The sequence below is a fragment of the Saimiri boliviensis genome, chromosome 8 (genome assembly GCF_048565385.1).
Source record: "Saimiri boliviensis isolate mSaiBol1 chromosome 8, mSaiBol1.pri, whole genome shotgun sequence".
Classification (NCBI taxonomy): Eukaryota; Metazoa; Chordata; class Mammalia; order Primates; family Cebidae; genus Saimiri; species Saimiri boliviensis.
This window is the reverse complement of record NC_133456.1, coordinates 26,430,420-26,455,012: the sequence shown is the minus strand read 5'-3', so window position 1 is coordinate 26,455,012 and position 24,593 is coordinate 26,430,420. Positions and strand designations below refer to the sequence as shown.

Sequence of the window (24,593 nt, the reverse complement as noted above, 5' to 3'; positions counted from 1 at the left end):
TGATACCAGTCCATGGCCTGTTTGGAACCAGGTTGCACAGCTGGAGATCATTACCACCTGATCTCCACCTCCTATCAGATCAGCAACAGAGGCATTCGATTCTCATAGGAGCATAAACCCTACTGTGAACTGTGCATGTGAGGAATCCAGATTGTGTGTTCCTTGTGAGAATCTAAAGGCTGATGATCTGAGTTGAAACAATTTCATCCTGAAACCATCTCCGGCATCCCCCGCCCTGGTCCATGGAAAAACTGTCTTCCACAAGTCCCTAGTGCCGAAAAGGTTGGCGACTACTGATTTAAAGTATACAAAAGGATATGCACAAGTTATATGCAAATACTACACCATTTTATATAAGGGACTTAAGCATCTGAGGATTTCAGTATCCAAGGGACCCTTAAACCAATCTTACTAAGGATACGGAGGAACGACTGTGCTACTGAACTCTACACTTAAAAATGTACAAGATGGTAAATTTTTGTTACAGATATTTCACTACACACACACACACACACACACACACACACACACACACACAAAGAAAATAAAAACATTTGCTATATTTCCCCTAGGTCAGACAAAACCACCATAAACTTCACCACCAGGGGACTCTCATGATTTTTAAATTTATTTTTACAGAGTCATAGCCAAGAATCTTAATAGAATTTCTAACACTGAAATAATATGGAGTAGCCAAAAAGGAGGAAATTCTAACTGTACTTTTTTTTGAGATGGGGTCTTGCTCTGTTGCCCAGGCTGTAGTGTAGTGGCACAATTATGGCTCACTGCAGCCTCAACCTCTTGGGCTCAAGTGATCCTCCTACCTCTGCCTCACAAGTGGCTGGGACCACAGGTGCATGCCACCACACCCAGCTAATTTTTAAATTTTTAGTGGAGACAGTGTCTAGCTATATTAATCCACACTGGTCTCAATTTCCTGGGCTCAAGCAATTCTGGGCTCATGCCTCTGCCGCTATAAGTGCTGGGATTACCGGCATAAGCTACCATACCCGGCTTGAATTTCACAATCAAATGTAAAACTTCCACATGAAATATTAGACAAGTTATTTTTTACTCTGTATGAATGATCATATTTTTAAAAATTACTATATGTTATAAAAAAGTAGATAAATTCACTAGGCAACTATGGAAATAAACCAAACTACAGAAGCATATTTAAAATCTGCATAACTCACAGTCAAACCTGTGCATCTATTAATAAAACAGGATGCCTAAATCCAAACATTGCAAGGCAGCCTCCAGTTTCACTGCTTTAACATTGCCTCACTCTCTGGAGTTGACTGAAAAGAACATTTTTCCCTTGACATGTAGGAGTAGAGAACCAAGCTCCCTGAAAATGGCCTGGGAACTTCTCCACTGTTTTAAAAATAAACCAAGGGCCTAGATTATACATGTGTCTGGTTACAAGTCTTTCCCCACATATATCTATGACTTTTCACGATGTAGCAAGTGGGTAATCTATGTAAAAAGCACTTTTAAAACTATAGTGCTTGTTAACTATCAAGAGACTGATAAGTAGAGACATGATTTACTACTTTCAGAATATGCTGCTCACCATGATAGCTAATTTACTGCAATGAAATAGCTGGAGAGTAGAAAGCTGATTATAAAAATGATCTAAGACTAATGCAATCAGATTCAGAATTTTCCTCACAAGGACTCACTGTAAGCACTAGAGAATCAAGTACATCAAAAGCTCCTTGTTAGGTGAGATGCACTGGTTCTGAGGGTACGGCTTTTCAAAGTCGACTAAAATTTCTACAAAGCACCTTGCAAATGTTAAAACCTCATAAAGGTCATTGCATGTTTTTTCACTTGGATTTAGAAACTGAATGATAGGCTAGGCATGGTGGCCTACCCTGAAGCACTTTGGGTGGCTGAGGCAGGAGGATTACTTGAGCCCAGGAGTTTGAGACCACCCTAGTCAACATGATGAGACTAGTCTCTACAAAACTATAAACAAAATTAGCCAGGCCTGGGGGCACATGCCTGTGGTCTCAGCTACTCAGGAGACTGAGGCAGGAGGATCACCTGACCCTAGGGGTTTGAGGCTGCTGTGAGCCCTGATCACACCACTAAGCTCCAGCCTGGGCAAAAGAGCCAGACCTTGTCTCAAAAAATAAAAATAAATAAAAACAATTATTTTTGAGATGGAATCTCACTCTGTCACCCAGGCTGGAGTACAATGGCATGACCTCAGCTCACTGCAAACTGGTTCAAGCGATTCTCTTGCCTCAGCTTTCTGAGTAGATGGGACTACAGGTGTGCACCACCATATCCAGCTAATTTTTGTATTTTTAGTAGAGATGGGGTTTTACCATGTTGGTCATGCTAGTCTTGAACTCCAGACCTAAGGTGATCCTCCATCCTTGGCCTCCCAATGTGCTGGGATTACAGGTATGAACCACTGCACCTAGCCCAATAATTTTTTTTTTTTTTTAAGAAACGGGATGATACTGATTACACCAGAGCAATGTTGGCAAAATTTCCTATAATTCTATACAGTACATGGTTTTAATGCCTTACATCTTTTTGTGTCAAGATAATAAAAGAATTATAAAGTTACTCACAAATTATTCCCCTGTAAAAGGTACAGCCATCCTGAGTATTGTCCCTGGAGCTGATTCCACAGGAATGAGTCACTCACTCAGAGTGAGTGCTTGTGAGGAAAATTCCATGTGGCTACAACAATACTACAGGCTGAAAAAAAGAGTACTTACCCCAGTTGCCAGTTCCTCACACTGCTGCTTCTTGGATGCTAAGTCCTGAGCAGCTATTTCCAAGTCATACTGCATAAGTTCATGTTTCCTGCACACAGCCCTACAGATGAAAAAATGTGCTGCCATTTAACTTTTTCTTTCTTTTAACATGTTAAACATTTTTTTCAGGGGTAGAAAAGAGCCATTCACAATGTCTTACTAGGGCAGAACGTGTGTGCCAACAATTTTCAAGTTTAAAATGTAGCAGCCCAACATTAAAAATGGAATCTAGCAGAACCTAACCATAAAAACTTCATATATCCTTTTTTTTTTTTTGAGACAAGGTCTCACTCTGTCACCTAGACTGCACTGCAGTGGTGCAATCTCAGCTTACTATAACCTCTACCTCCTGGGCTCAAGCAATCCTCCCACCTCAGACTTCTGAGTAGCTGGCACTAAGGCGTGTGCCACCATGCACAGCTAATTTGTGCTTTGGAGAGCCTGGGTCTTAAGCCCATGTTGCTCAGGCTAGTCTCAAACTCATGTGTTCAAGCAATCCATCCACCTCAGTTTCCCAAAGTGCCAGGATTATATATGTGTGAGCCATGGAGCCCAGCCTAGAATAGTCTATTAGTTTTTATTATCATAAAAGTAATAATCCATGTTCACTGTAAAAAGAAAAGATTCTAATACAGCAATGCACAAAATAAAGAGACTGGGCACGGTGGCTCATGCCTGTAATCCCAGCACTTTGGAAAGTCGACGTGGGTGGATCACCTGAGGTCAGGAGTTTGAGACCAGCCTGGCCAAAATGGTGAAACCCATTTCTGCTAAAAACATAAAAATTAGCCAGGCGTGGTGGTGCCTGCCTATAATTTCAGCTACTTGGGAGGCTGAGGCAGAAGAATCACTTGAACCTAGAAGGCAGAGGTTGCAGTGAGCCGAGATTGTGCCACCACACTCCAGCCTGGGCGACAGAGTGAGACTCAGTCCCCCAAAAGTAAAAAATAAAAAAAGAAAGTTCAAGAACACTCTCTTTTCTCCAATTCCACTATCCAGACATAATGTGTGTTATCAGATAGTATAAAGCCTTCCAGAATTTAGCCAGCCATTTGCAAATACAATATCCATGCACTCCAAATGGTTCCTACATCTTTTATCACATGGCTTTATGCCCTGGCCATCTTTCCACATCAATATACATTAATCCTTTTTATAATTTTTTTTTTTTTGAGATGGAGTTTCACTCTTACTACCCAGATTGGAGTGCAATGGCACAATCTCGGCTCACTGCAACCTCTGCCTCCCGGGTTCAAGCGGTTCTCCTGCCTCAGCCTCCCGAGTAGCCTGGGATTACAGGCATGCGCCACCACGTCCGGCTAATTTTGTGTTTTTAGTAGAGACAGGGTTTTTCATGTTGGTCAGGCTGGTCTCAAACTCCTGACCTCAGGTGATCCGCCTGCCTTGGCCTCCCAAAGTGCTGGGATTACAGGCATAAGCCACCACACCCAGCCAACTTTCTTTTGCTTGGTGACTTGAAAATACATTAGTGAAACTTCCTACTACTCAAAACCCTAGAAGGAAAACAAGCTAACAACGTGCAGATGATTTCACACCAGTCACCATACAGGTAATAGTGCTGTTTTCCTAACATAATTCTTACACTGCTTTTAAAAATGACAGGACAGTGGTGATGCCTATAATCTCAGCACTTTAAAGGCTAAGGCAGGCAGATCACCTGAGATTAGGAGTTTGAGACCAGCCTGGCCAACATGGTAAAACCCCGTCCCTAATAAAAATACAAAGATTAGCTGGGTGTGTTGGTGGGTGTCTGTAATCCCAGCTACTCGAGAGGCTGAGGCAGGAGAATCCGCTTTCACCTAGGAGGTGGAGGTTGCAGTAAGCTCAGATCACACCACTGCACTCCAGCCTGGGCGACATAGCCAAACTCTGTGTCTTCAAAAAACAAAAAGTAACAGGAAAACTGACCAAAAGCCACCTATTCTGGGAAAATAATTCATTTTTCTAAATTGATTAGAAAAAATACATTAACTTTTTCCTAATCAAATAGGACTATCTAAAAGAGAATTCCCTTTGTCTCTGTAAAAGATACCATAAGAACAGATAACACAGTCCTTATTATATAAGTTATACAACATACTAATAAGACACTCAGACGTGGAAAAAAATTACAGAATAAAAATAGCAATATACAACCTAGTAACAGATAATGTTACACACAATCTGTTTTTTGCTTCCAATCTTCAAACTGGAAAAAGTGGAAACAAGAACAGACAGACAGACATGATGTCTGGGACTGGCAGGTTTTATCAAAATGATGTTTCAAGGGCAGGACTCATCTTACATGTTTATGCCTACCCCTCTGCAACACAGAGAAATACAGTAATACCTCATTCATTATCTGAGTGAATGCATTCATTTAAAAAACACTTTATTATCTGTACTTTACAGTGGCATAAGAGGAGAGTGGTGAACAACCCCCTGGTTTTATTTTTTCTGAGAACGGAGTTTCGCTCTTGTTACCCAGGCTGGAGTGCAATGGCGCTATCTCGGCTCACCACAACCTCTGCCTCCCGGGTTCAGGCAATTCTCCTGCCTCAGGCTCCTGAGTAGCTGGGATTACAGGCACACGCCACCATGCCCAGCTAATGTTTTGTATTTTTCGTAGAGATGGGGTTTCACCATGTTGACCAGGATGGTCTCGATCTCTTGACCGCGTGATCCACCTGCCTCGGCCTCCCAAAGTGCTGGGATTGTAGGCTTGAGCCACTGCGCCCGGCTGTGCCTGGAACTTATATTAAACTTACCGCAATGCTTCTGCATAAAAAAGATACTCTTTTAACTGATCTGCATAATGTTCTTCATCTTCCAATATATCATCAATAGAAGATGCATACCTGTTAAAACACACACACACACACATTGTATAAATAGAGTTACTTTTATTGGAACACAAAATATTAGGTTTCTAGAGAAGTGTTGTAATCCTAGCACTTTGGGAGGCCAAAACGGGCGGATCACTTGAGGTCAGGAGTTCGAGACCAGCCTGGTCAACATGGTGAAACCCGTCTCTACTAAAAATACAAAAATTAGCCAGGCGTGGTAGCAGGCACCTGTAATCCCAGCTACTTGGGAGGCTGAGGCAGGAGAATCTCTTGAACCCAGACAAAGAAGATTGCAGTGAGCCAAGATCACACCACTGGACTCCAGCCTAGGCGACACAGCAAGCTTCCGTCTCAAAACAGAAACAAAAACAAAAAAACCCCAGTAATTCTAAATGTGCCCCACAATTTGCTACCCATCAGTGATGTTATAAATACAGACAGTGATAATTAGCATTTAGAATCACTGATAGCAATGTGTAATTACCATGATGATTTTATTGAATTTTACCAAATGTTTTGGTCAGCAATGACTTGGAAATAAAAAACAAACAAAAAGTGGTCCTTTTTTAGGCCGCTTAAGAAGCTTGCAAGACTATAATATCTTTTGTTCAAAGACATAAATAAAAGGGCTACAAAATCTGCAGAAAGAGTAAGAGTTTGGTATAATTGGTATATATATGTTCTTGGTTGCAATTATTTATTTATAATGCCAAAAACTACAGAAGAAAAAGTAAATAAAGATTATAGAAAATTTTAGAAGCTTATTTTATACTAATTCTTTTTTTCTTTTTTGAGATGGAGTGTCACTCTTGTTGCCCAGGCTGGAGTGTAACGGAGCGATCTTAGCTCACTGCAACTTCTGCCTTCTGGATTCAAGCGATTCTCCTGCCTCAGCCTCCCGAGTAGCTGTGACTACAGGCATGCGCCACCATGCCTGGCTAATTTTTGTATTTTTAGTAGAAACAGGGTTTCTTCATGTTGGTCAGGCTGGTCTCAAACTCCCAACCTCGGGTGATCCACCCGCCTCTGCCTCCCAAAGTGCTGGGATTACAGGTGTGAGCCACCATGCCTGGCCTATACTAATTTTTAAAAGCAACTTTTGTTTTGATTAGTACACCTCTTGGGTACTAGGCTTACTGGGTGATGAAATGATCTGTACACCAAACCCCCATGTCACACAATTTACAAACCTGCACATGTACCTCCTGAACCTATAATAAAAATTGGAAAAAATAAAATTAATTCAGTTGTTGGCCAGGTGTGGTGGCTCACACCATAATCCCAGGGCACTCTGGGAGGTTGAGATAGGAGAATCACTTGAAGCCAGAAGTTTGAGACCAGGCTGAGAAACACAGCAAGACCATGTCTCTGAAAAAAGAAAAAAAATTTTAAATTCAATCTGGGAAGAGTGGCTCATGCCTGTAATCCCAGTACTTTGGGAGGCCAAGGTAGGAGGACTGCTTGAGGTCAGGAGTCCAAGATTGACCTGGGCAACACAGCAACACTCTGTCTCTCCAAAAAATAAAAATAATTAGCTGGACATGGTGGCAAGCACCTGTAGTCCAAGCTACTTGAAAGGCTGAGGTGGGAGGCTTGCTTGAGCCCAGGAGGTTGAAGCTGCAGTAAGCTGTGATTGTACCAATACACTCCAGCCTGGCCAATAGAGTGAGACCTAGTCTCTTAAAAAGAAACAAAAAAAATCAGTTGTTAGCTCTACAGTGTTTTTGCAAATGGTTTTCTGTGTAAAAGATCTTGTCACCTGAGAATATACTTTTGCTTCTTTCTAGTATTTAGGCCTCTTAATTTTCTTGCCTAACTATACTGAGTAGGACCTCCAGTACAATGTTTACTAAAGCAGTGAGAGCAAACAACTTTGCCTTTTTCTTGACCTTAATAGAAAGCTTCAATATTTCACTATTAAGTACAATATTAACTATAAATTTTAGACTGAGAAAATTCCCTTTATTCCTAGTTGATGAGACTTTTTACTGTAAATGAGTGTTAAAATTTGTCAAATGCTTTTTCTGTATGTATTGAAATGAACATACCCTTCTAAGTTTTCATCTTCATTCTGTTAAAATATGAATTAGACTGATTTTCAAATTTTAAACCAACTTTGCATTCCTGAGATAAATTTAAGTAAGATATATACACATAGAACACAATATAAATGGCAGCAAACATGATAAAAACAGAAGAGCCCCTAACACTCCACTATAGGACTTCACCTCAGGCTTCACATTAAGTTCTCTAGGTACTTACACATCCATATGATGACCAGCACTCTGCAGTCCATCACCCATTTCTTTTTCTATGGCACTCCATTCACTAGGGAGTACAAGATAAAACCAAAAGCAACATGCATTAGAGATACGGAATAGTATTAAATGGACTCTTTTCAAAATTCTTGTCTAGCTACCTTTAAAACAATGTATAGTACCCATATTTGGGTTTATTTTCTATAACTCAAATATGCTGTTTTCCCCTTAGGTTTAACAACTAAATGTAAGTGAAGGCTTCAAAAGTTGATACTTGCTGTTAAGTATAAGGTAGGTATCATACAAAACAGCTTCTGCTTATAGATAACATTCTCAGGTAGGAGGCTGATTTAAATCAATTGTAAAGCTTTTAAAAAATATGGATGCTAGCCCTACACTTTACTTGATCAGAAGCTGTGGGGGTAGAGGGAGACATGTACACTTTTAAAACACTCCATGTATGGCTCTGATGAACACACCTGATTACACATCACTCTTCTAGTAGCTAACAGAAAAAAAATACAGCTGTATAGAAACAGTAGGTGCAGAGTAGTCTTAATAAGAACATGCATATTACACAAGAAAGCTACTAGAGCCACACATCATTTTGTTGTCATTTCTGTGAAATGCATCACATTAAAAATCTTTTTATGTAAGTTAAATATGCTTATTAAAGTAAACTGAGAAAACAAATCTATAATCCCAACTGCCAAGGGATAACATAATTTGATACACCTCCTTCTTGTCTTTTTATGTCCGTAATTTAAAGTGGCTGAGATAATATGGTATATGCAAGTTTATATCATGCTGTTTTTAATAGTATTTTCCCATACTTTTAAAATAATTTGTTCTAAACATCATTTTAAATGGCAACTCACCATCTTTTAAACCATTTTTCTGGCTCTAAAGGTTGTTTCTAATTTTTCTGCTATTTAAAGAAATGTATAATAAACATCTTCAATTCTAACATATCACAAAAAATAAAATAGTATTATAGTCTTAGTATAGATTAAAAACTATGTATCTTTTCCCTAAAAAGTTTTTTAAAAAACCACACACAAAATTTTGTATATAATTTCAGAGACTTCAGACAATCCAAAGTCCATTATCACCTCTTGGATCCACAACTTGAACTAAAAAACTACCAGGGCCCCTCCTGCTCTAGTATTTTATAGCTTCATGAAAGAAAAAAAAAGGAAAAGACTCCAGGAATGCCTGAGAGTCAAGATTTTGGACAGGAATGGAAAACATTATTAATTACAACAAAAAGAAAGGTTTACAGCTAAATTTAGTCACCCAATCTGGTGTTTATCAAGGATAAAGTCTCCAGCCCCAAACAGGACTGTGGAAATAGGTTCTCTTTGTTTATATTTCTGTATGAGACTTCGTTTAAACATACAGTTCCATGCTAAAAATAGGTTTGAAAATCAATGTCCTCATCTATCCCCACAATTGAATAGACAGTCACGTCCAGAAACCTAACATGATTTACTCAAAGTCAGGCAGCTCATCAGAGACAGAGCTGAGCCTAGAATCAACGTCCAGCCAGAGTCCTCTATCTACTAGTCCCAACTTAAGACACTAAACTTTTTTGGTCTCTTAGTCAAAAGAGCTTTTCACCCCACTTACCATGCAAATATAAAAAATTAAAAGTATAGAATCATTAAACACAAGTACATCTTTGTGTCTTTGAGCTTTGAGGTACGTAACAAGTTGGTATGCCTTTGCACATGGCTTTTTGAAAGAAATTTGTTTGTGTATTTTCCTGGAATCTCTTGAAAGGAACTGTAACACTGAATCTGGGAGAGACAGTTACTTTTGGTTGCTTCCATAAGGATTCACAACCTATGAATTAAGATGAATATTTTAAAATGTTCAATTTAACAGAACACAACATTTTAGGCTATTAGCTCCTGACTGCTTTCATCAGCTTTAAATGCATAGTTATTGGTACTTAAAACTCTTTCCCCCTCTTCTCTAAGTCTTCTGTAGAGGGAACCCCACTTATGTATTTAGTCCGTTTCTGCACAGGTGGATCTGAAAGTTCCTGTCTGAGCACAAAACTAGTTCTACAATCCCCTATGGGGAACAGACCTTTTTTAAGCTGATCCTAAACTGGGTCAGGTGCTGTAATGGGGGAAGGAGGCTGAAAAAGGCCTAGGGATATAAGAGCACAAAATAAACTCCCCTACTTAAATGAACAAACAAACATGCATTAGCAGCACCATGAACATACTACAAAATCTTCCCTGTTTCTTTTCTGTGAGACTAATTGCTGCTCATTTCTCACTTATTTAATAACATTTGTCTCTTCTACTCATAGCTCAGTCTTTTTTCTTAGTCCATTTTCTCACTCCAACCTCCAATTTAACAAGCCATAATTTTACAAAAATTACTTGAGGAATATACTGAAAAAATTTCAATTAAGAAACAAAGCTGATAAAAACCATCTTTGTATTTCTTCCCCTCTCAAACTGCAAATCAAAGAATTAAGTTTTTTTTCCAATTATGTGACCCCCACACTTTTGAATTTTTTCATTACCCTTATAGATCAGCAGCACTGAAAAGATAAAAACCATCTCCCACAGATGGATGATGCTAGGCAATCCTTTCCACATTCCTAAGTGATGCCTTCATCAGTGCTTCTCAAGCTGGGATGTTTTCGTCATGGATATTAGAAGCCATATAATAGATACGGCACACTCTTTCTGAAGAATAAATTTTACTTAGAGGGGAAAAATAAACTTTTAAAAATAAATATTAAAGTATCTGTGTATATTATATAAAATACAATACAGATTTTGCATGTATTGACAAAACTCAAGGCTTCAGAGAGTTCCTACACTCAGTACAGCTGCCAATGCCCTGTGAATTGGTGAAGGGAGGTAAAGGAGGTTTTGTAGTAGGACAAATTTAAGTAGTATCAGTGCCCCTCCTCCCAACCCCCTAAAAGAGAATTCTCTGCAATGTTTGAGACAGATTGCTCAATGTCATTCCCCTCAATCCTCACAACCACACAATTATGCAAACTTGTTCTCAAAAAGTTTGAGAACCTACTTCATGGAGCCTTCTACAACTCACCTCTCCCCTGCTTTAAGACAGCTCTGCATCTTCCCTATCTTCTCCCTCTTCCATGCTCCTATCCCTCCCCTGTCCACTATCCCACCTCAGTCCCAGCCTCCCCCTAAAAAAGTCCTATTCCCCTTCAAAAATAACCACAGTTCATCTTTCTCCTCAGGGACTTTTTTCTTTTTTTAAATAATTTCAACTTTTATTTTAGACTCAGGGAGTACATGTACATGTGCAGGTTTGTTACATGTATACACTAAGTAGTGCTCAGATTTTGGATACAAATTAGCCCATCACCCAATAGTGAGCACAGTGCCCAATAGTTAGTTTCTCAATCCTTGTCCCCTCTTTCCATCCCTGCTCTAGTAGTTCCCAGTGTCTACTGTTGCCATCTTCATATCCATGAGCAGGAAATTTCTTTTTTCTTTTTTTTTTTTTTTTTTTTTTTGAGACGGAGTTTCGCCCTTGTTACCCAGGCTGGAGTGCAATGGCGCGATCTCGGCTCACCACAACCTCCGCCTCCTGGGTTCAGGCAATTCTCCTGCCTCAGCCTCCAGAGTAGCTGGGATTACAGGCACGCGCCACCATGCTCAGCTAATTTTTTGCACCATTAGTAGAGACGGGGTTTCACTATGTTGACCAGGATGGTCTCGATCTCTTGACCTCGTGATCCACCCGCCTCGCCCTCCCAAAGTGCTGGGATTACAGGCTTGAGCCACCGCGCCCGGCGAGCAGGAACTTTCTTAAAAGACTAATCAATAACTTGTCTTTCCTTCCTTAATCCTTTCCTCTTTCTTATTCCTAGGATCACTAGGACATAACATCATAACACTGAAATTGCTTTCCAAATTCACACCAAAGATGGACTTATCCATTTTCCGCTTTCTCATCTAAACTCAATTTCCCTCTCTCTTTTTTTTTTTTTTTGAGATGGAGTCTCACTCTGTCACCCAGGCTGGAGTGCAACGGCACAATCTCAGCTCACTGAAACCTCCACCTCCCAGGTTCAAGTGATTCTCCTGCCTCAGCCTCCCAAGTAGCTAGAATTACAGACACATGCTACCACGCCTGGCTAATTTTTGTTATTTTTAGTAGAGACGAGGTTTCACATGTTGGCCAGGCTGGTGTTGCACTCCTGACCTCAAGTGATCTGTCCGCCTTGGCCTCCCAAAGTGCTGGGATTATAGGTGTGAGCCACCGTGCCCAGCCTAGACTCAGTTTCTCTACAGTATAACTCCAAGCCTTACTGAAATGTTCCCTTCACTTGCTTGACTTTGCAAACTCCAGGTTCCTCATCAATTTCTTGCCTGATCCCTGAATGCAGGTATTCCCTAAGACGTGGCCCTTGGGTCTCTTGCAGACTTGCTCTAACCCTCTAATATTATCACCTAACCCTACTTTAAAAAAAAAAAATCACTCTGTAATGACACAACTTGTATATACAACTCATATTCTTACTAGCTTCTTAAATTCCTAATCCAAATTTCTAACTGCTTAATAGAAATCTTTAGTTAGAATGCAATTTCTCTACAACCGAATCCTTTAACTCAAACCTCAAACCCACCATTCCACCTACATTTTCTATCACAATCCTCCTAGGCACTCGACTGCCCTCAAATTAAATCTTGGTATTCTTCGCACTTACTATGGTAACAGGTGCTCAGTTACTGTGTGCTGAATGACTGAAAAAATCCATTGGTAAGTCTGTCACTTAGGACTCCCTATTCTTCACTGGCAACTGCTCTAGTTTAGGTCTTGATTAAATGACCTGAACCACCTCTGGTCTCTCTTGCTCAGTTTTCATGAAAGGTTTTTATTTATTTAACTATTTTTGTTTTTATTTTTTTGAGAGACAGAGTGTTGCTCTGTCATGTGGGCTGGAGTACAGTGGCGTGATCACAGCTTGCTATAACCTCGAAGACCTGGGCTCAAGTGATCCTCCCACCTTAGCCTCCCAAGCAGCTAGGACTACTGGAATGTACCACCATGCTGGACTAATTTTTAAATTATTTTTGCAGAGATGGGGTCTTGCTATGTTGCCACAGCTTGTCTTGAACTCCTGGCCTCAAGAGATCCTCCTGCCTTGGCCTCCCGAAGTGTTGGGATTACAGGCATGAGCCACTACACCCAGCCTCATGAAATGTTTTAAATGCAAAGTGGTTTTCTAATAATATATTAAGCTAGCAAAAAAAAAAAAAAAAAAAGAACCTGTACAATATTTATCATGTGACATTAATGCAAATAATTTTCTTTAAAGTTTGATTCAACCAATTGATCTTTTGTCCGCCTGCCTCTCAAATTAATAAAAACAAGTTCATTTACTATTAACTATAATAAATGTGCTACCTTTGAGAATGTTTAGTTTACGTTAACTTCCTCCCCATGTCTCCTATGGGATATAATTTTTGTTTTTAAATAAGCATTGTTCTCAAGCTTAACTGGTTTCCAGTTTGAGTAATACTAAAAATCAGAGGTGACTCGTGCATAAATCTAAAAGCAATTAATGTTAAGTCAGACAGCATGAGGTAGACTTCAAAAAATAGAATACTATTTGTCTTTCTTCCCGTTATACTATTCTTCAATGTTTGACCAAATATTTTTATATATTCCTAGTCCTAGTTATGAAGAGTTTACATTTTTATAAATAAACTTCTCTTAATTCAAAAAGTCATATAACCCTGATCTGTCTCAACCTGCATTTATTTTTATTTTTATTTTTATTTTTTTTGAGACGGAGTTTCACTCTTGTTACCCAGGCTGGAGTGCAATGGCGCGATCTCGGCTCACCGCAACCTCCGCCTCCTGGGTTCAGGCAATTCTCCTGCCTCAGCCTCCTGAGTAGCTGGAATTACAGGCACGTGCCACCATGCCCAGCTAATTTTTTTGTATTTTTAGTAGAGACGGGGTTTCACCATGTTGACCAGGATGGTCTCGATCTCTCGACCTCGTGATCCACCCGCCTCGGCCTCCCAAAGTGCTGGGATTACAGGCTTGAGCCACCGCGCCCGGCCTTCAACCTGCATTTAATTTTAATGCATTAATGAACCAAAGACATATAGATAACCTACTACTCTAATAAATGAATTAAATTTAAATCTCTATCTCACATGTTACATTTAAATAGATTCCAGATGAATCAAAAATTTATGAAACCACAAAATGTAGAAGAAATGAGAATTTTTTTTCTCCACCTAGAACCCTCCTGAGCAAAAATTTTTTTTTATTTTTTGAGACAGACTCTCCCTGTACTGTCCAGGCTGGAGTACACTAGCGCATCTCAGCTCACTGCAACCTTCATCTCCCGGGTTCCAGCAATTCTCCCACCTCAGTCTCCTGAGTAACTGGGATTACAGAAGCCTGACTCCATGCCAGGCTAATTTATGTATTTTCAGTAGAGACGGGGTTTCACCATGTTGGCCAGGCTGGTATCCAACTTCTGACCTCAGGTGAATGCCTGCCTTGGCCTCTCAAAGTGCTGGGATTATGGGCATGAGCCACTGTGCCTGGCCGAGAAAATTTTTTAATAATCAAAAGTAGGGGGTCAGGTGCAGTGGTTCATGCCTGTAATCCTAGCAGGATGGGAGCAACAGATGACATAAGCTCAGGAGTTCGAGATCAGCCTAGGCAACATGGTGAAGCCTCATCTCTACAAAAAAATACAAAATTTTGCAGGGGATGTTGATGTGTGCCTATAGTCCCAGCTGCTGGAGGGGTTGAGGCAAGAGGATCAATATAGCTTGAGAGGCAGAGGTTGCAGTGAGCTAAGATCATGCCACCAGACTTCAGCCTTGGTGACAAAGTGAGACCTTGTCTTAACAAAACCAAACTGGGCCAGGTGCAGTGGCTCACGTTTGAAATCCTAGCACTTTGGGAGGCCAAGGCAGGTAGATCACTTGGGGTCAAGAGTTCAAGAGCAGCCTGGCCAACATGGTGAAATCCTGTCTTTACTAAAAATACAAAAATTAGCTGGCTGTGGTGGCACGTACCTGTAGGCTGAGGCAGGAGAATCGCCTGAACTGGGAAGCAGAGGTTGCAGTGAGCTGAGACTGCACCACCATACTCCAGCCTGGGTGACAGAGTAAGAGTCTGTCTCAAAACACACAATAAACAAAGTAGGAAAGGCCAGGTGTGGTGGCTCATGATTGTAACCCCAACACTTTGGGAGGCTGAGGCAAGACGATGTTTTAAAAAAATAAAGGGTGGGGAGGGGGTGGGGAAGCAAGGTAAAGCAAATGAACAGTATAATGTATACAATGTCTCTCTCTCTTTCCTTTTGAGACAGTCTCATTCTGTCATCCAGCCTGGGGTGTTTCAACCTCACTGGGCTCAAGTGATCCTCCTACCTCAGCCTCCCAAGTAGCTGAAATCACAGGCATGTGCTACCATGCCCAGCTAATTTTTGTATTGTTTGTAGAGATGGGGTTTCGTCATGTTGCCTAGGCTGGTCTCAAACTTCCGAACTCAAGCAATCTGCCTACCTAACCTCTCATGCCTGTTGGGATTATAGACGTTAAGTCCCTATACCTGGCCTCCCCTTTCACTTTAAAGAAACGAAAAATGTATTTGTTTGTATGTTAATGTGTTCCATATGGTGCTACTTTTTACTAGAAGGATATAAGAAATTAAGAAAGTGATAGTTATGTCAGAGCAGAACAGAATAGGTAGCAGACAGGAATGAAGAGACCTTTCTTTTTTTTTTTTTTTTTTTTTTTTTTTTGCGACGGGGTCTCACGCTCTTGCCCAGGCTGGAGTATGGTGGCACAATCACTGTTCACTGTGGCCTCAACTCCTGAGCTTAAGTGATCCTCCCAGCTCAGCCTTCCAAGTAGCTGGGACCACAGGCGCATGCCACCACACCTGGTTAATTTTTAAAATTTTTGGTAGAGATGGGGACTCACTATGTTGCCCAGGCTGGTCTTGAACTCCTGGCCTCAAGTCATCCTCCTGCTCTGGCTTCACAAAGTCCTGGGATTACAAGCATGAGCCACCACACCTGTCTGAGACCTTTCACTGTATAAGCTTTTATTCCTTTTTAATTTTTGTCCTACCTGAATATATGATTCAATCAAAAATATAAAATAAGCCATATTTTAAATTAACTCAATCAAAAGGACTTGTAATGGAACATTTGCAAGGGTATTTTTCTTATAAGATCTAGATAGTAACTTCTAAAATGTCACAACCAAAATAATGAACACATGGAAATTCCCGAAAGAAAAATGGTTCAATAATAACCAAAATATGCAAGTCATACAAACAAATATTCTAATTATCACTAATGTTATCCTAAGACTGAAAAACTCACTCTGCAAAAGCTTTTGTACATTATAAAATGACAAAAAGAAAGAAAGAGAAAATCATTAATTCTGTAATCCAGTAATTTCCAGTGGAATATTCTTAGGCATTCTGCCAAAAAAGCAAAAGGCCCCAACCGCTGCTTCAGTCAGAGTAGTTAATACTTTTTATCTGATCAATATTGAAAATCCTCACGAATTTTTATTTAAAAAAAGGTTTTAAAATGAAAGCCTTGAAAACCACTACTGTAGGACATTATTTTAGAGAAATAATTTTCTCATGCCAGGCGCAGTGGCTCACACCTATAGTCTCAGCATTTTGAATGTCAAGGCAGGCAGATCACCTGAGTATAGGGGTTCGAGACCAGCCTGATCAATATGGTTAAACCCCCATCTCTACTAAAAATACAAAAGTAACCAGGTGTGGTGGCACATGTCTGTAATCCCAGCTATTCAGGAGGCTGAGGCAGAAAAATTGCTTGAGCTGGAGGGCAGAGGTTGAGTGAGCCAAGACTGCACTATTATACCACCCTGGGTGAAAAGAGAGAAACTCCGTCTCAAAAAACAAAAACAAACAAACCAAAAATAATATTCTCTCCAGACTCATAAATTTTCAAGAATTATTGTTTTGGGGCAAAAAGCTAATTAAAGATAATTATTTATTTTTAAAGTTTGTATAATGCTTACCTGAAAACTCGCCCATAATTCCCATGTACTTTATATACACCATAGAGTCGATCTGCTACTCTCTGAAATAAATATTTAATAGAAATTGCTTTTAGGTCAAAGTTATATCCTCATCCCCCCCTCAAAAAAAAAAAAACCAAAAACAAACAAACCAAAAAAACCCAAACCAAAAACCATCCTTAATACAATAAATTTGGAAACAGCAAAAAGAAAAATGGTAATCTCCAAAAATCCCATCCTCCCAAAACTAAAACCAGTGCTGTTGCCATATTTATCGTATCTTGTACTTTTGTACTTCTTTTTAGCTAAATTTTTAATTACTACTTTTAAATTGCTTATAGCATGAGTGGTAATATGTTTACCCATGAGGTTAGTATTACCTTTAATAAATACCACTATAATTAGTTGCATAAAATTCCACTGAGTAGTGTATAAAATATATACACTAGAGAACTTGCTGAAAAAACACTTAAGAAAAAAAACTAAAAGCAATGTGAGTGCAGAATGCAGATTCTCTGAATGTTTGTACCCTAACCACACCTCCCACAAGAACTACTTGTGGTGGGTAGTTCAACTACTTGTTGAATAATCTTGTTGGAATTTAGCTATTCCTAATTTTTCAGTATTACAAAAAGTTATCTCTGAGAATAAGGCTTTTTCCTTCAAATTGTTTTTTTTGTTTGTTTGTTTTTTGTTTTTTGTTTTTGAGACAGAGTTTCGCTCTTGTTACCCAGGCTGGAGTGCAATGGCACGATCTCGGCTCACCGCAACCTCCGCCTCCTGGGTTCAGGCAATTCTCCTGCCTCAGCCTCCTGAGTAGCTGGGATTACAGGCACGCGCCACCATGCCCAGCTAATTTTTTATATTTTTAGTAGGGACGAGGTTTCACTATGTTGACCGGGATGGTCTCGATCTCTTGACCTCGTGATCCACCCGCCTCAGCCTCCCAAAGTGCTGGGATTACAGGCTTGAGCCACCGCGCCCGGCCACAAATTGTTTTCTTATAATAAAATCCCCAAAGTGGAATTAACCAAGGGAAGGGATACAAACATTTTTAATTCTATTGAGACACAGTTTTATATATAAATGCTAAATACATGCACCACTAGGCTACTTTGTCAAAAGATAACTCCTTCTAATCAACGCATTATTTGAATAACAACAGAATTACAGTTTACATCACTGAAATGAAATGTGTATTACAAATTAAATGTGTACTGTCTAGCTATTCACAGAAATTTTACAAGTTAAAACAAAACCTCAATATGGTAATTAATTTGCTTTACATTCACCTGAAGCATTATGAATACAAACTCATCCTACAAAAAGCTCTAGGGAAAGCTCTGGTATACAGTTTCTAAATATAAGCCCTAAGGATAAATTATCTCCCTGATTCCTTACTCAAACACAAGTATGAGGAATTAGGCATTCATGATAGAACAAATCAACCCTTTCAAGATCTCACCTGACAGTGACAGAATTGCCAATGCAGATACTTCAAGCAGGTGTATGAGGATCATAAAATGTTTTCCATCTATCACTGGCCTGCTCTGAGGGAACACATATCCACTACACCAGGGGTCTGCACAATACAGGTATGCCGCTTGTTTTGTAAATAGAGTCTCACTGGAGCACAGCCAGGCTCACAGTGGAGCTGAATAGATGCAACAGAAACCATAAAGCCAACCCAGCTGAAAACACCTCCTTCCTATCTAGCCTTCAGAAAAAAGTACTGGCCCCTGCACTAGAATCAGCTTTCAGGACAAAGCTCATAGTCATTTCTACTTGAAACTCTTACTGGTTGTCTCCAGACTTCTAATTTAATTTCTCTAGGATGTCACTTCCTTCTTCTTATTTTAAGATGGAGTGTCACTCTGTCTCCCATGCTGGAGTGCAGTGGCATGATCTCAGCTAACTGCAACCCCTGCATCCTGGGTTCAAGCAATTATCCCATCTCAGCCCCCCGAGTAGCTGGGATTAAAGGCGTGTGCCACTATGCCCAGCTAGTTTTTATATTTTTAGTAGAGGCAGGGTTTCACCATGTTGACCAGGCTGGTCTCGAACTCTGGACCTCAAGTGATACGCCGCCTTGGCCTCCCAAAGTGCTAGGATTACAGTGTGAGCCACTGTGCCTGGTTCCCAATTATTTTTTGAGCATTCTGTGCAGTGTTCAATGTTTTTCTTTTTCCTTTTTTTTTTTTCTTTCTAAGTGGTTCCATCATCAAGTAAGGCTGGGAAACACTGAGATAATAAAATTTAACAGGTTTTTTCCTACAGGACTTTAGACTTTAACACCACATATGAGTCATGACTGCTCAAGGGAGATATGGTTTGCAGTAGGGAACATCTTACAGGGTTAGCACTCCAAAGAACACATGATGGAAAATGTTACTCTAGACCACTAATTTTCTAGGTCTCTGTAGTTTTTAGATACCGAACCTCCTTCCTAAAAGCTGAGCATTCATCATCTACAAAGATATTAAGCATGGAAGAGAGGAAGAGAACTTGCTGGAAAAACAAACTTAAGAAAAAAACTAGAAGCAACCTGAGTGCACAACGCAGATTCTCTGAATGTTTGTACCCTAACCGCACCTCCCATAAGAACTACTACTTAATTTGTCTGGGTAATTTCAAGGCAACCAAAGGTCTAGAAATTGTATCTCATTAATCCACACACCTTTCTAATACCCAGTTCTTGCCTCTAGCCTAATAATTCTCATTGGTACCTTTTCTTTTATGAAGGTATCTTGTAATTTATTCACAGAGTCCAATGATACTGTGAACAGTTAAACTGCAGATCAAGACAATAGAAGATCTTCAGAGGCCAGGCATGGTGGCTCGTGCCTGTAATGCCAGCACTTTGGGAAGCTGAGGTGGGCAGATAACCTGAGGTTAGGAGTTTGAGACCAGTCTGACCAACATGGAGAAACCCCGTTTCTACTAAAAATACAAAATTAGCCAGGCATGGTAGCACATGCCTGTAATCCCAGCTACTCAGGAGGCTGAGGCAGGAGAATCGCTTGAACCCAGGAGGCAGAGGTTGCGGTGAGCCAAGATCATGGCGTTGCACTCCAGCCTGGGCAACAAAAGCAAAATTCCATCTCAAAAAAAGATCTTCAGAAGAATTTTTTCTTTTATTCTATTTTTTCTGTACTATCATGGAAATCTTGAAACATACAAAAAGCACAGGCCGGGAATGGTGGCTCACACCAGTAATCCCAGCACTTTAGGAGGCCAAGGCGGGCGGATCATGAGGTCAAGAGATCGAGACCATCCTGGCCAACAAGGTGAAATCTCGTCTCTACTAAAAATACAAAAATTAGCTGGGCATGGTGGCACACGCCTATAGTCCCAATTACTCAGGAGGCTGAGGCAGGAGAATTGCTTCTTGGGAGGCAGAGGTTGCAGTGAGCTGAGATCACACCACTGTACTCCAGCCTGGCAACAGAGGGAGACTCCATCTCAAACAAAACAAAACAAAACAAAAAACATGAATAGAGAACAGAAGGATATACCTCTATTTCCCAGCACCCAGCTTCAATAATTATTATATGGCCAGTCTTGTTTCACCTAAAATTGCCCCCATGCTCCACTGCTCATCAGTGGACTCATTAAAAAAAATTCCAGCCAGATGCCAGGGCTCATGCCTGTAATCCCAGAACTTTGGGAGGCTGAGGCAGGCGGATCACGAGATCAGTAGCTCAAGACCAGCCTGGCCAACATGGTGAAACCCTGTCTCTACTAAAAATACAAAAGTTAGCTGGACATGATGGTGCACACCTATAATCCCAGCTACTCGGGAGGCTGAGGCAGGAGAATTGCTTGAACCCGGGAGGTGGAGGCTGCAGTGAGCCGAGATTGCACCACTGCACTCCAGCCTGGGCGACAGAGCTAGACTCTGTCTCAAAAAAAAAAAAAAATCCAGACAATATATTTCATTTCAAGAGGATTCCAGCCAGGTGCAGTGGCTCATGCCTGTAACCCCAGCCCTTTGGGAGGCCAAGGTGAGCAGATCACTTGAAGCCAGGAGTTTGAGACCAGTCTGGTTAACATGGTGAAACCCCATCTCAACTAAAAATACATAAATTAGCCGTGCATGGTGGTGCACACTTGTAATCTCAGCTACCCAAGAGGCAGAGGTTGCAGTGAGCTGAGATTATGTCACTGCACTCCAGCCTCGGTGACAGAGAAAGACTCTGTCTCAAAAAAAAAAAAAAAAAAAAAAAAGGGTTCCAGATGCCAATCAGCATAAAATGTGACCCTACCTGTTAACTCAGTCTCTTTCAAAGCCTTTGGCACAGGCATGTTCTAAGGTTCCTTCTAGGTTACCACAAGGGATCAGAATAGATAGTACATTTTCCAGGTACATTAATTTACTGAAAAGCATTTTCCTCCATAGCTATTACAGCCAGACTATATGGTTAAGTATAATTATTATTCCTTGATTTCTAGTATGGCAGACTACTATCCTACATTAGTTTATTTGGTAGAATTTAAGAGCACAGACACGGGATGCCCTAACATCTAGAAACTACTTCACAAACCTTTAAAAAAACAAAAAAACAAACTGAAAGAATAAGATACGTAGATCTAAAACCCTAAACTTATTTACATTCCATCACTGAAATGGCAGGCCTTTTGACAACATCTCAAACTACTATTCTATTACAAAAAATTCTCTTGAGTTGTTTATAACAGAAACCATTTCACATTTTTTAAAAAGTACAGTTTGGATGATGAACATATGAAATTCAAATGCAAAAATCAGTTACTCATAATAAATACCACCTATTACTTAAAAACATAATGATTAAATGAGAAGTACTTCCTTATAAATGTGCATCAAAAAGCTTTTGGGGATCACTTACAGCTCTGACTCGAAGAAGATGTGAGATGACAGACTGCAGTTCATCACTGTAGTGCTTAAGGTCAGTAAATCTCCTGAAACAGGAAACAAATTTTTCAAATTTTGTTTGAAAAAAACATCATTTTTCAAATGAAAACAAGTAGTCAACAACTGAAAGACAAAACAGTAGTTCCCAAGAATCACAAAACAAAACTGATTCTATTTAACCATATGCTGGCCTTAAACATTTACCTACTAATATAAATCTAGAAAACTCTAAAATAAAACGATTCTTTCTTTTGATGTTTTGAAAGTCAAGATATCACACTCCATAATTTACATCGTGGAACTGAGATGGAGAAAAAAGTCTGTTGGTATGAAAACTTACTTTGGAAATAAAAAACAGGAAAAAAATTTGAGGAGCTAAAAGATATGTTATGGTGCAACCATAAACTCACTGTCTCTAACCTCAATCTTAATTCTGCTCGAGTAATTTGCTTCCCTCATCTAATAACTGCCATTTTCCATAAAGACCGAAAGCTTCTGATGTACCACCTGTCATCCAAAAACTGAGCTTCACAGATAAACAAAAGTCATCAGATGGGAATGACCTCCACCTTTACCTCCTGTCATCAACTTACATACTTTCCCTTATCTACATAATTTTTTCCCTCCCTCTCGGATTCCTTCCCATCGAACGCTCTAGATTCCATTCCAGCTACACCCCATATTCCTATTTCCTAACTTCCCATCTCTATAAGCTTCTTCTAACTAGAATGTCAATTAACTCAGGTCTCCCTTAGATTAAAATGCACATTCCCTTGACAACACACCCAGCTCTTAACACCCTGTCAATATCTACCCCCTTTATAGCCAGGCTTTCACAAGGCATCACTTCCTCAGCAATAACCACTTCTTCCATTCCCATTCACTGAACAACCTATTAGATCTAGCTTCTGCCTCTAGTACCATATAGTAGGGAAATATAGTAGGGAAATATTATCTCTGCAAGGACAGACAAGGGGCCTTTGACCTCAAAGTCACCAACTATTTTCATATGGTAATATCCAGTGATCCATTTTAGTTCTCCTCTTACTTGATCCTCTTGGCAATGCAACAGCTAACATCATCCTCCTTTTCAAAAATCTGTTTCCTTGCCAGTGTTATTTTCTTATGGCTTTCCTATTATTTTACTCTGGTCACTCCTGAAGGTTCTTTTGTAGTACTCACTTCCTTCACCCATATCTTACATCTCCAACTGCAGTGTGAAAAACATTCCTGAAATGTTCCTTAAAGATACTACACTACTGATGGTCTCTCAGAAGGGTGTGAATGAACCAAGGTCCTCGTGGCACTCAGGAATCTGAGTTTTATAGCTCATCCACAGGTCACATGCTGGTAATCCTCAAGTTACACTTTTTCTTTCCTCCTTCTTTTTTTTTAGAGGCAGGGCACTCTGTCACCCAAGCTGGAGTGCAGTGGCTTGATCCAAGCTCACTGCAGCCCTAGATCCACCTGCCTCAGCCTCCCAAATAGCTGAGGCTACAGGTACACATCACCACGCCCAGCTAACCTTAGGTGGTTATCCTTTGAAAACACCCTTGAAGAATGCCAGAGTGCTGGAATTCTTCAAAGTTCAGTCCTAGGTCCTCAGCCATCTTCCAATCACTTTCAATTTATACATTCCTATGTGACTTGTCATTCACAAAGCTTCACAATTACGATCCACATATTGCTAAATTATAAATTTCTACCACCAGCCCAAATCTCTCCTAACTCCAGATATATAAAACCAATTGATTTAACAGATATTTGTACTTGCTTACATAACCAAAGGTCAACCTACCTTCCACTACTCAAAATCTCTTTCCCTTGTGCTCCTTTGCACTCTAAAGAATGAAACCTGAGTGACATCTGTATTTCCTTCTCCTCTTCTTCACCCCATACATTCCACTAATTGCCTAGTCTGTTGACTATACCTCCTAAACACTGCCCCAATCAACTCACTTTTTTCTGGCCTCTCTGCCAATGCCCTAAATTCAGATTAGCATCATTATTTCTCACCAGTCCTCCTGACTGGCCTCCTAGCCCACTCCCACACTTCTCTAACCTACTGTCCATTCTCCTTAGATGATCTTTCAAAGTCCAAATGTGTTTCACCCCCTTGCTTTTAAGCAGCTTTCTGCTGCAAAGGTTATCCACTGATCCTGAGACCAAGTTCAAATTCTGTAATGTGGCTTAAAAAATTTTTCACAGTCCAGTGGTTCATTTAAATAAAGAGTCAGTGGTGAGGTTGAGGACATCAAATCCTTAGATAAAATATTTAACCACTCTTACTCCCCCAAGGCGGTGTTTTTCAGCAAGGAAAATAATTCAGAGATAAAAGAGCTGGCAAGATTGACTCCCAATTAAGTGGAGTACAAATCCCCCTTTTTATATCCAAGATGGAAGGTGGAAAATGTACTCTTGGATCTCACTTGCATTTGTAGGGTAAAACTCTGAAGGAATATAATCCTAAAAACTAACAAGGCATTAATCTCTGGGGAGGGGAAATGGACAGATGGGGATAGGAGTGAGACTTTTCAACAGTAGAACTTTTCCATATCTATCAATCTACATATATATTTGGTTAATCAAATGAATATATTATATACTCCAAGATATTTTTATTTAAATAAGATTAAATTTCAATATATACATACATATATATATATATATATATATATAAATATATAAAATCTTAGATAACGTGAGCTGCTTTCTTTATGTAGAGCCAGTTACAACTGAGCTGGTATAATTTTCCCTTAAAAGTT

At 39.9% G+C, this 24,593-nt stretch overlaps 1 protein-coding gene across 3 annotated transcripts in view; it reads right to left on the bottom strand.

Moving 5' to 3' along the window:
* SNX4 (sorting nexin 4) overlaps positions 1-24,593 on the bottom strand; it is a 67,517-nt gene that overhangs the window by 7,299 nt on the left and 35,625 nt on the right. For all 3 annotated transcript variants that reach the window (XM_003941673.4, XM_074404201.1, XM_010352440.3), the window contains exons 7-11: positions 21,803-21,875; positions 16,935-16,996; positions 7,889-7,954; positions 5,549-5,638; positions 2,742-2,841 (exon numbers count right to left, since the gene is read on the bottom strand). In XM_003941673.4, the coding sequence (XP_003941722.1) occupies positions 2,742-2,841; positions 5,549-5,638; positions 7,889-7,954; positions 16,935-16,996; positions 21,803-21,875 (391 nt within the window). The remainder of the gene's footprint in view (positions 1-2,741; positions 2,842-5,548; positions 5,639-7,888; positions 7,955-16,934; positions 16,997-21,802; positions 21,876-24,593) is intronic.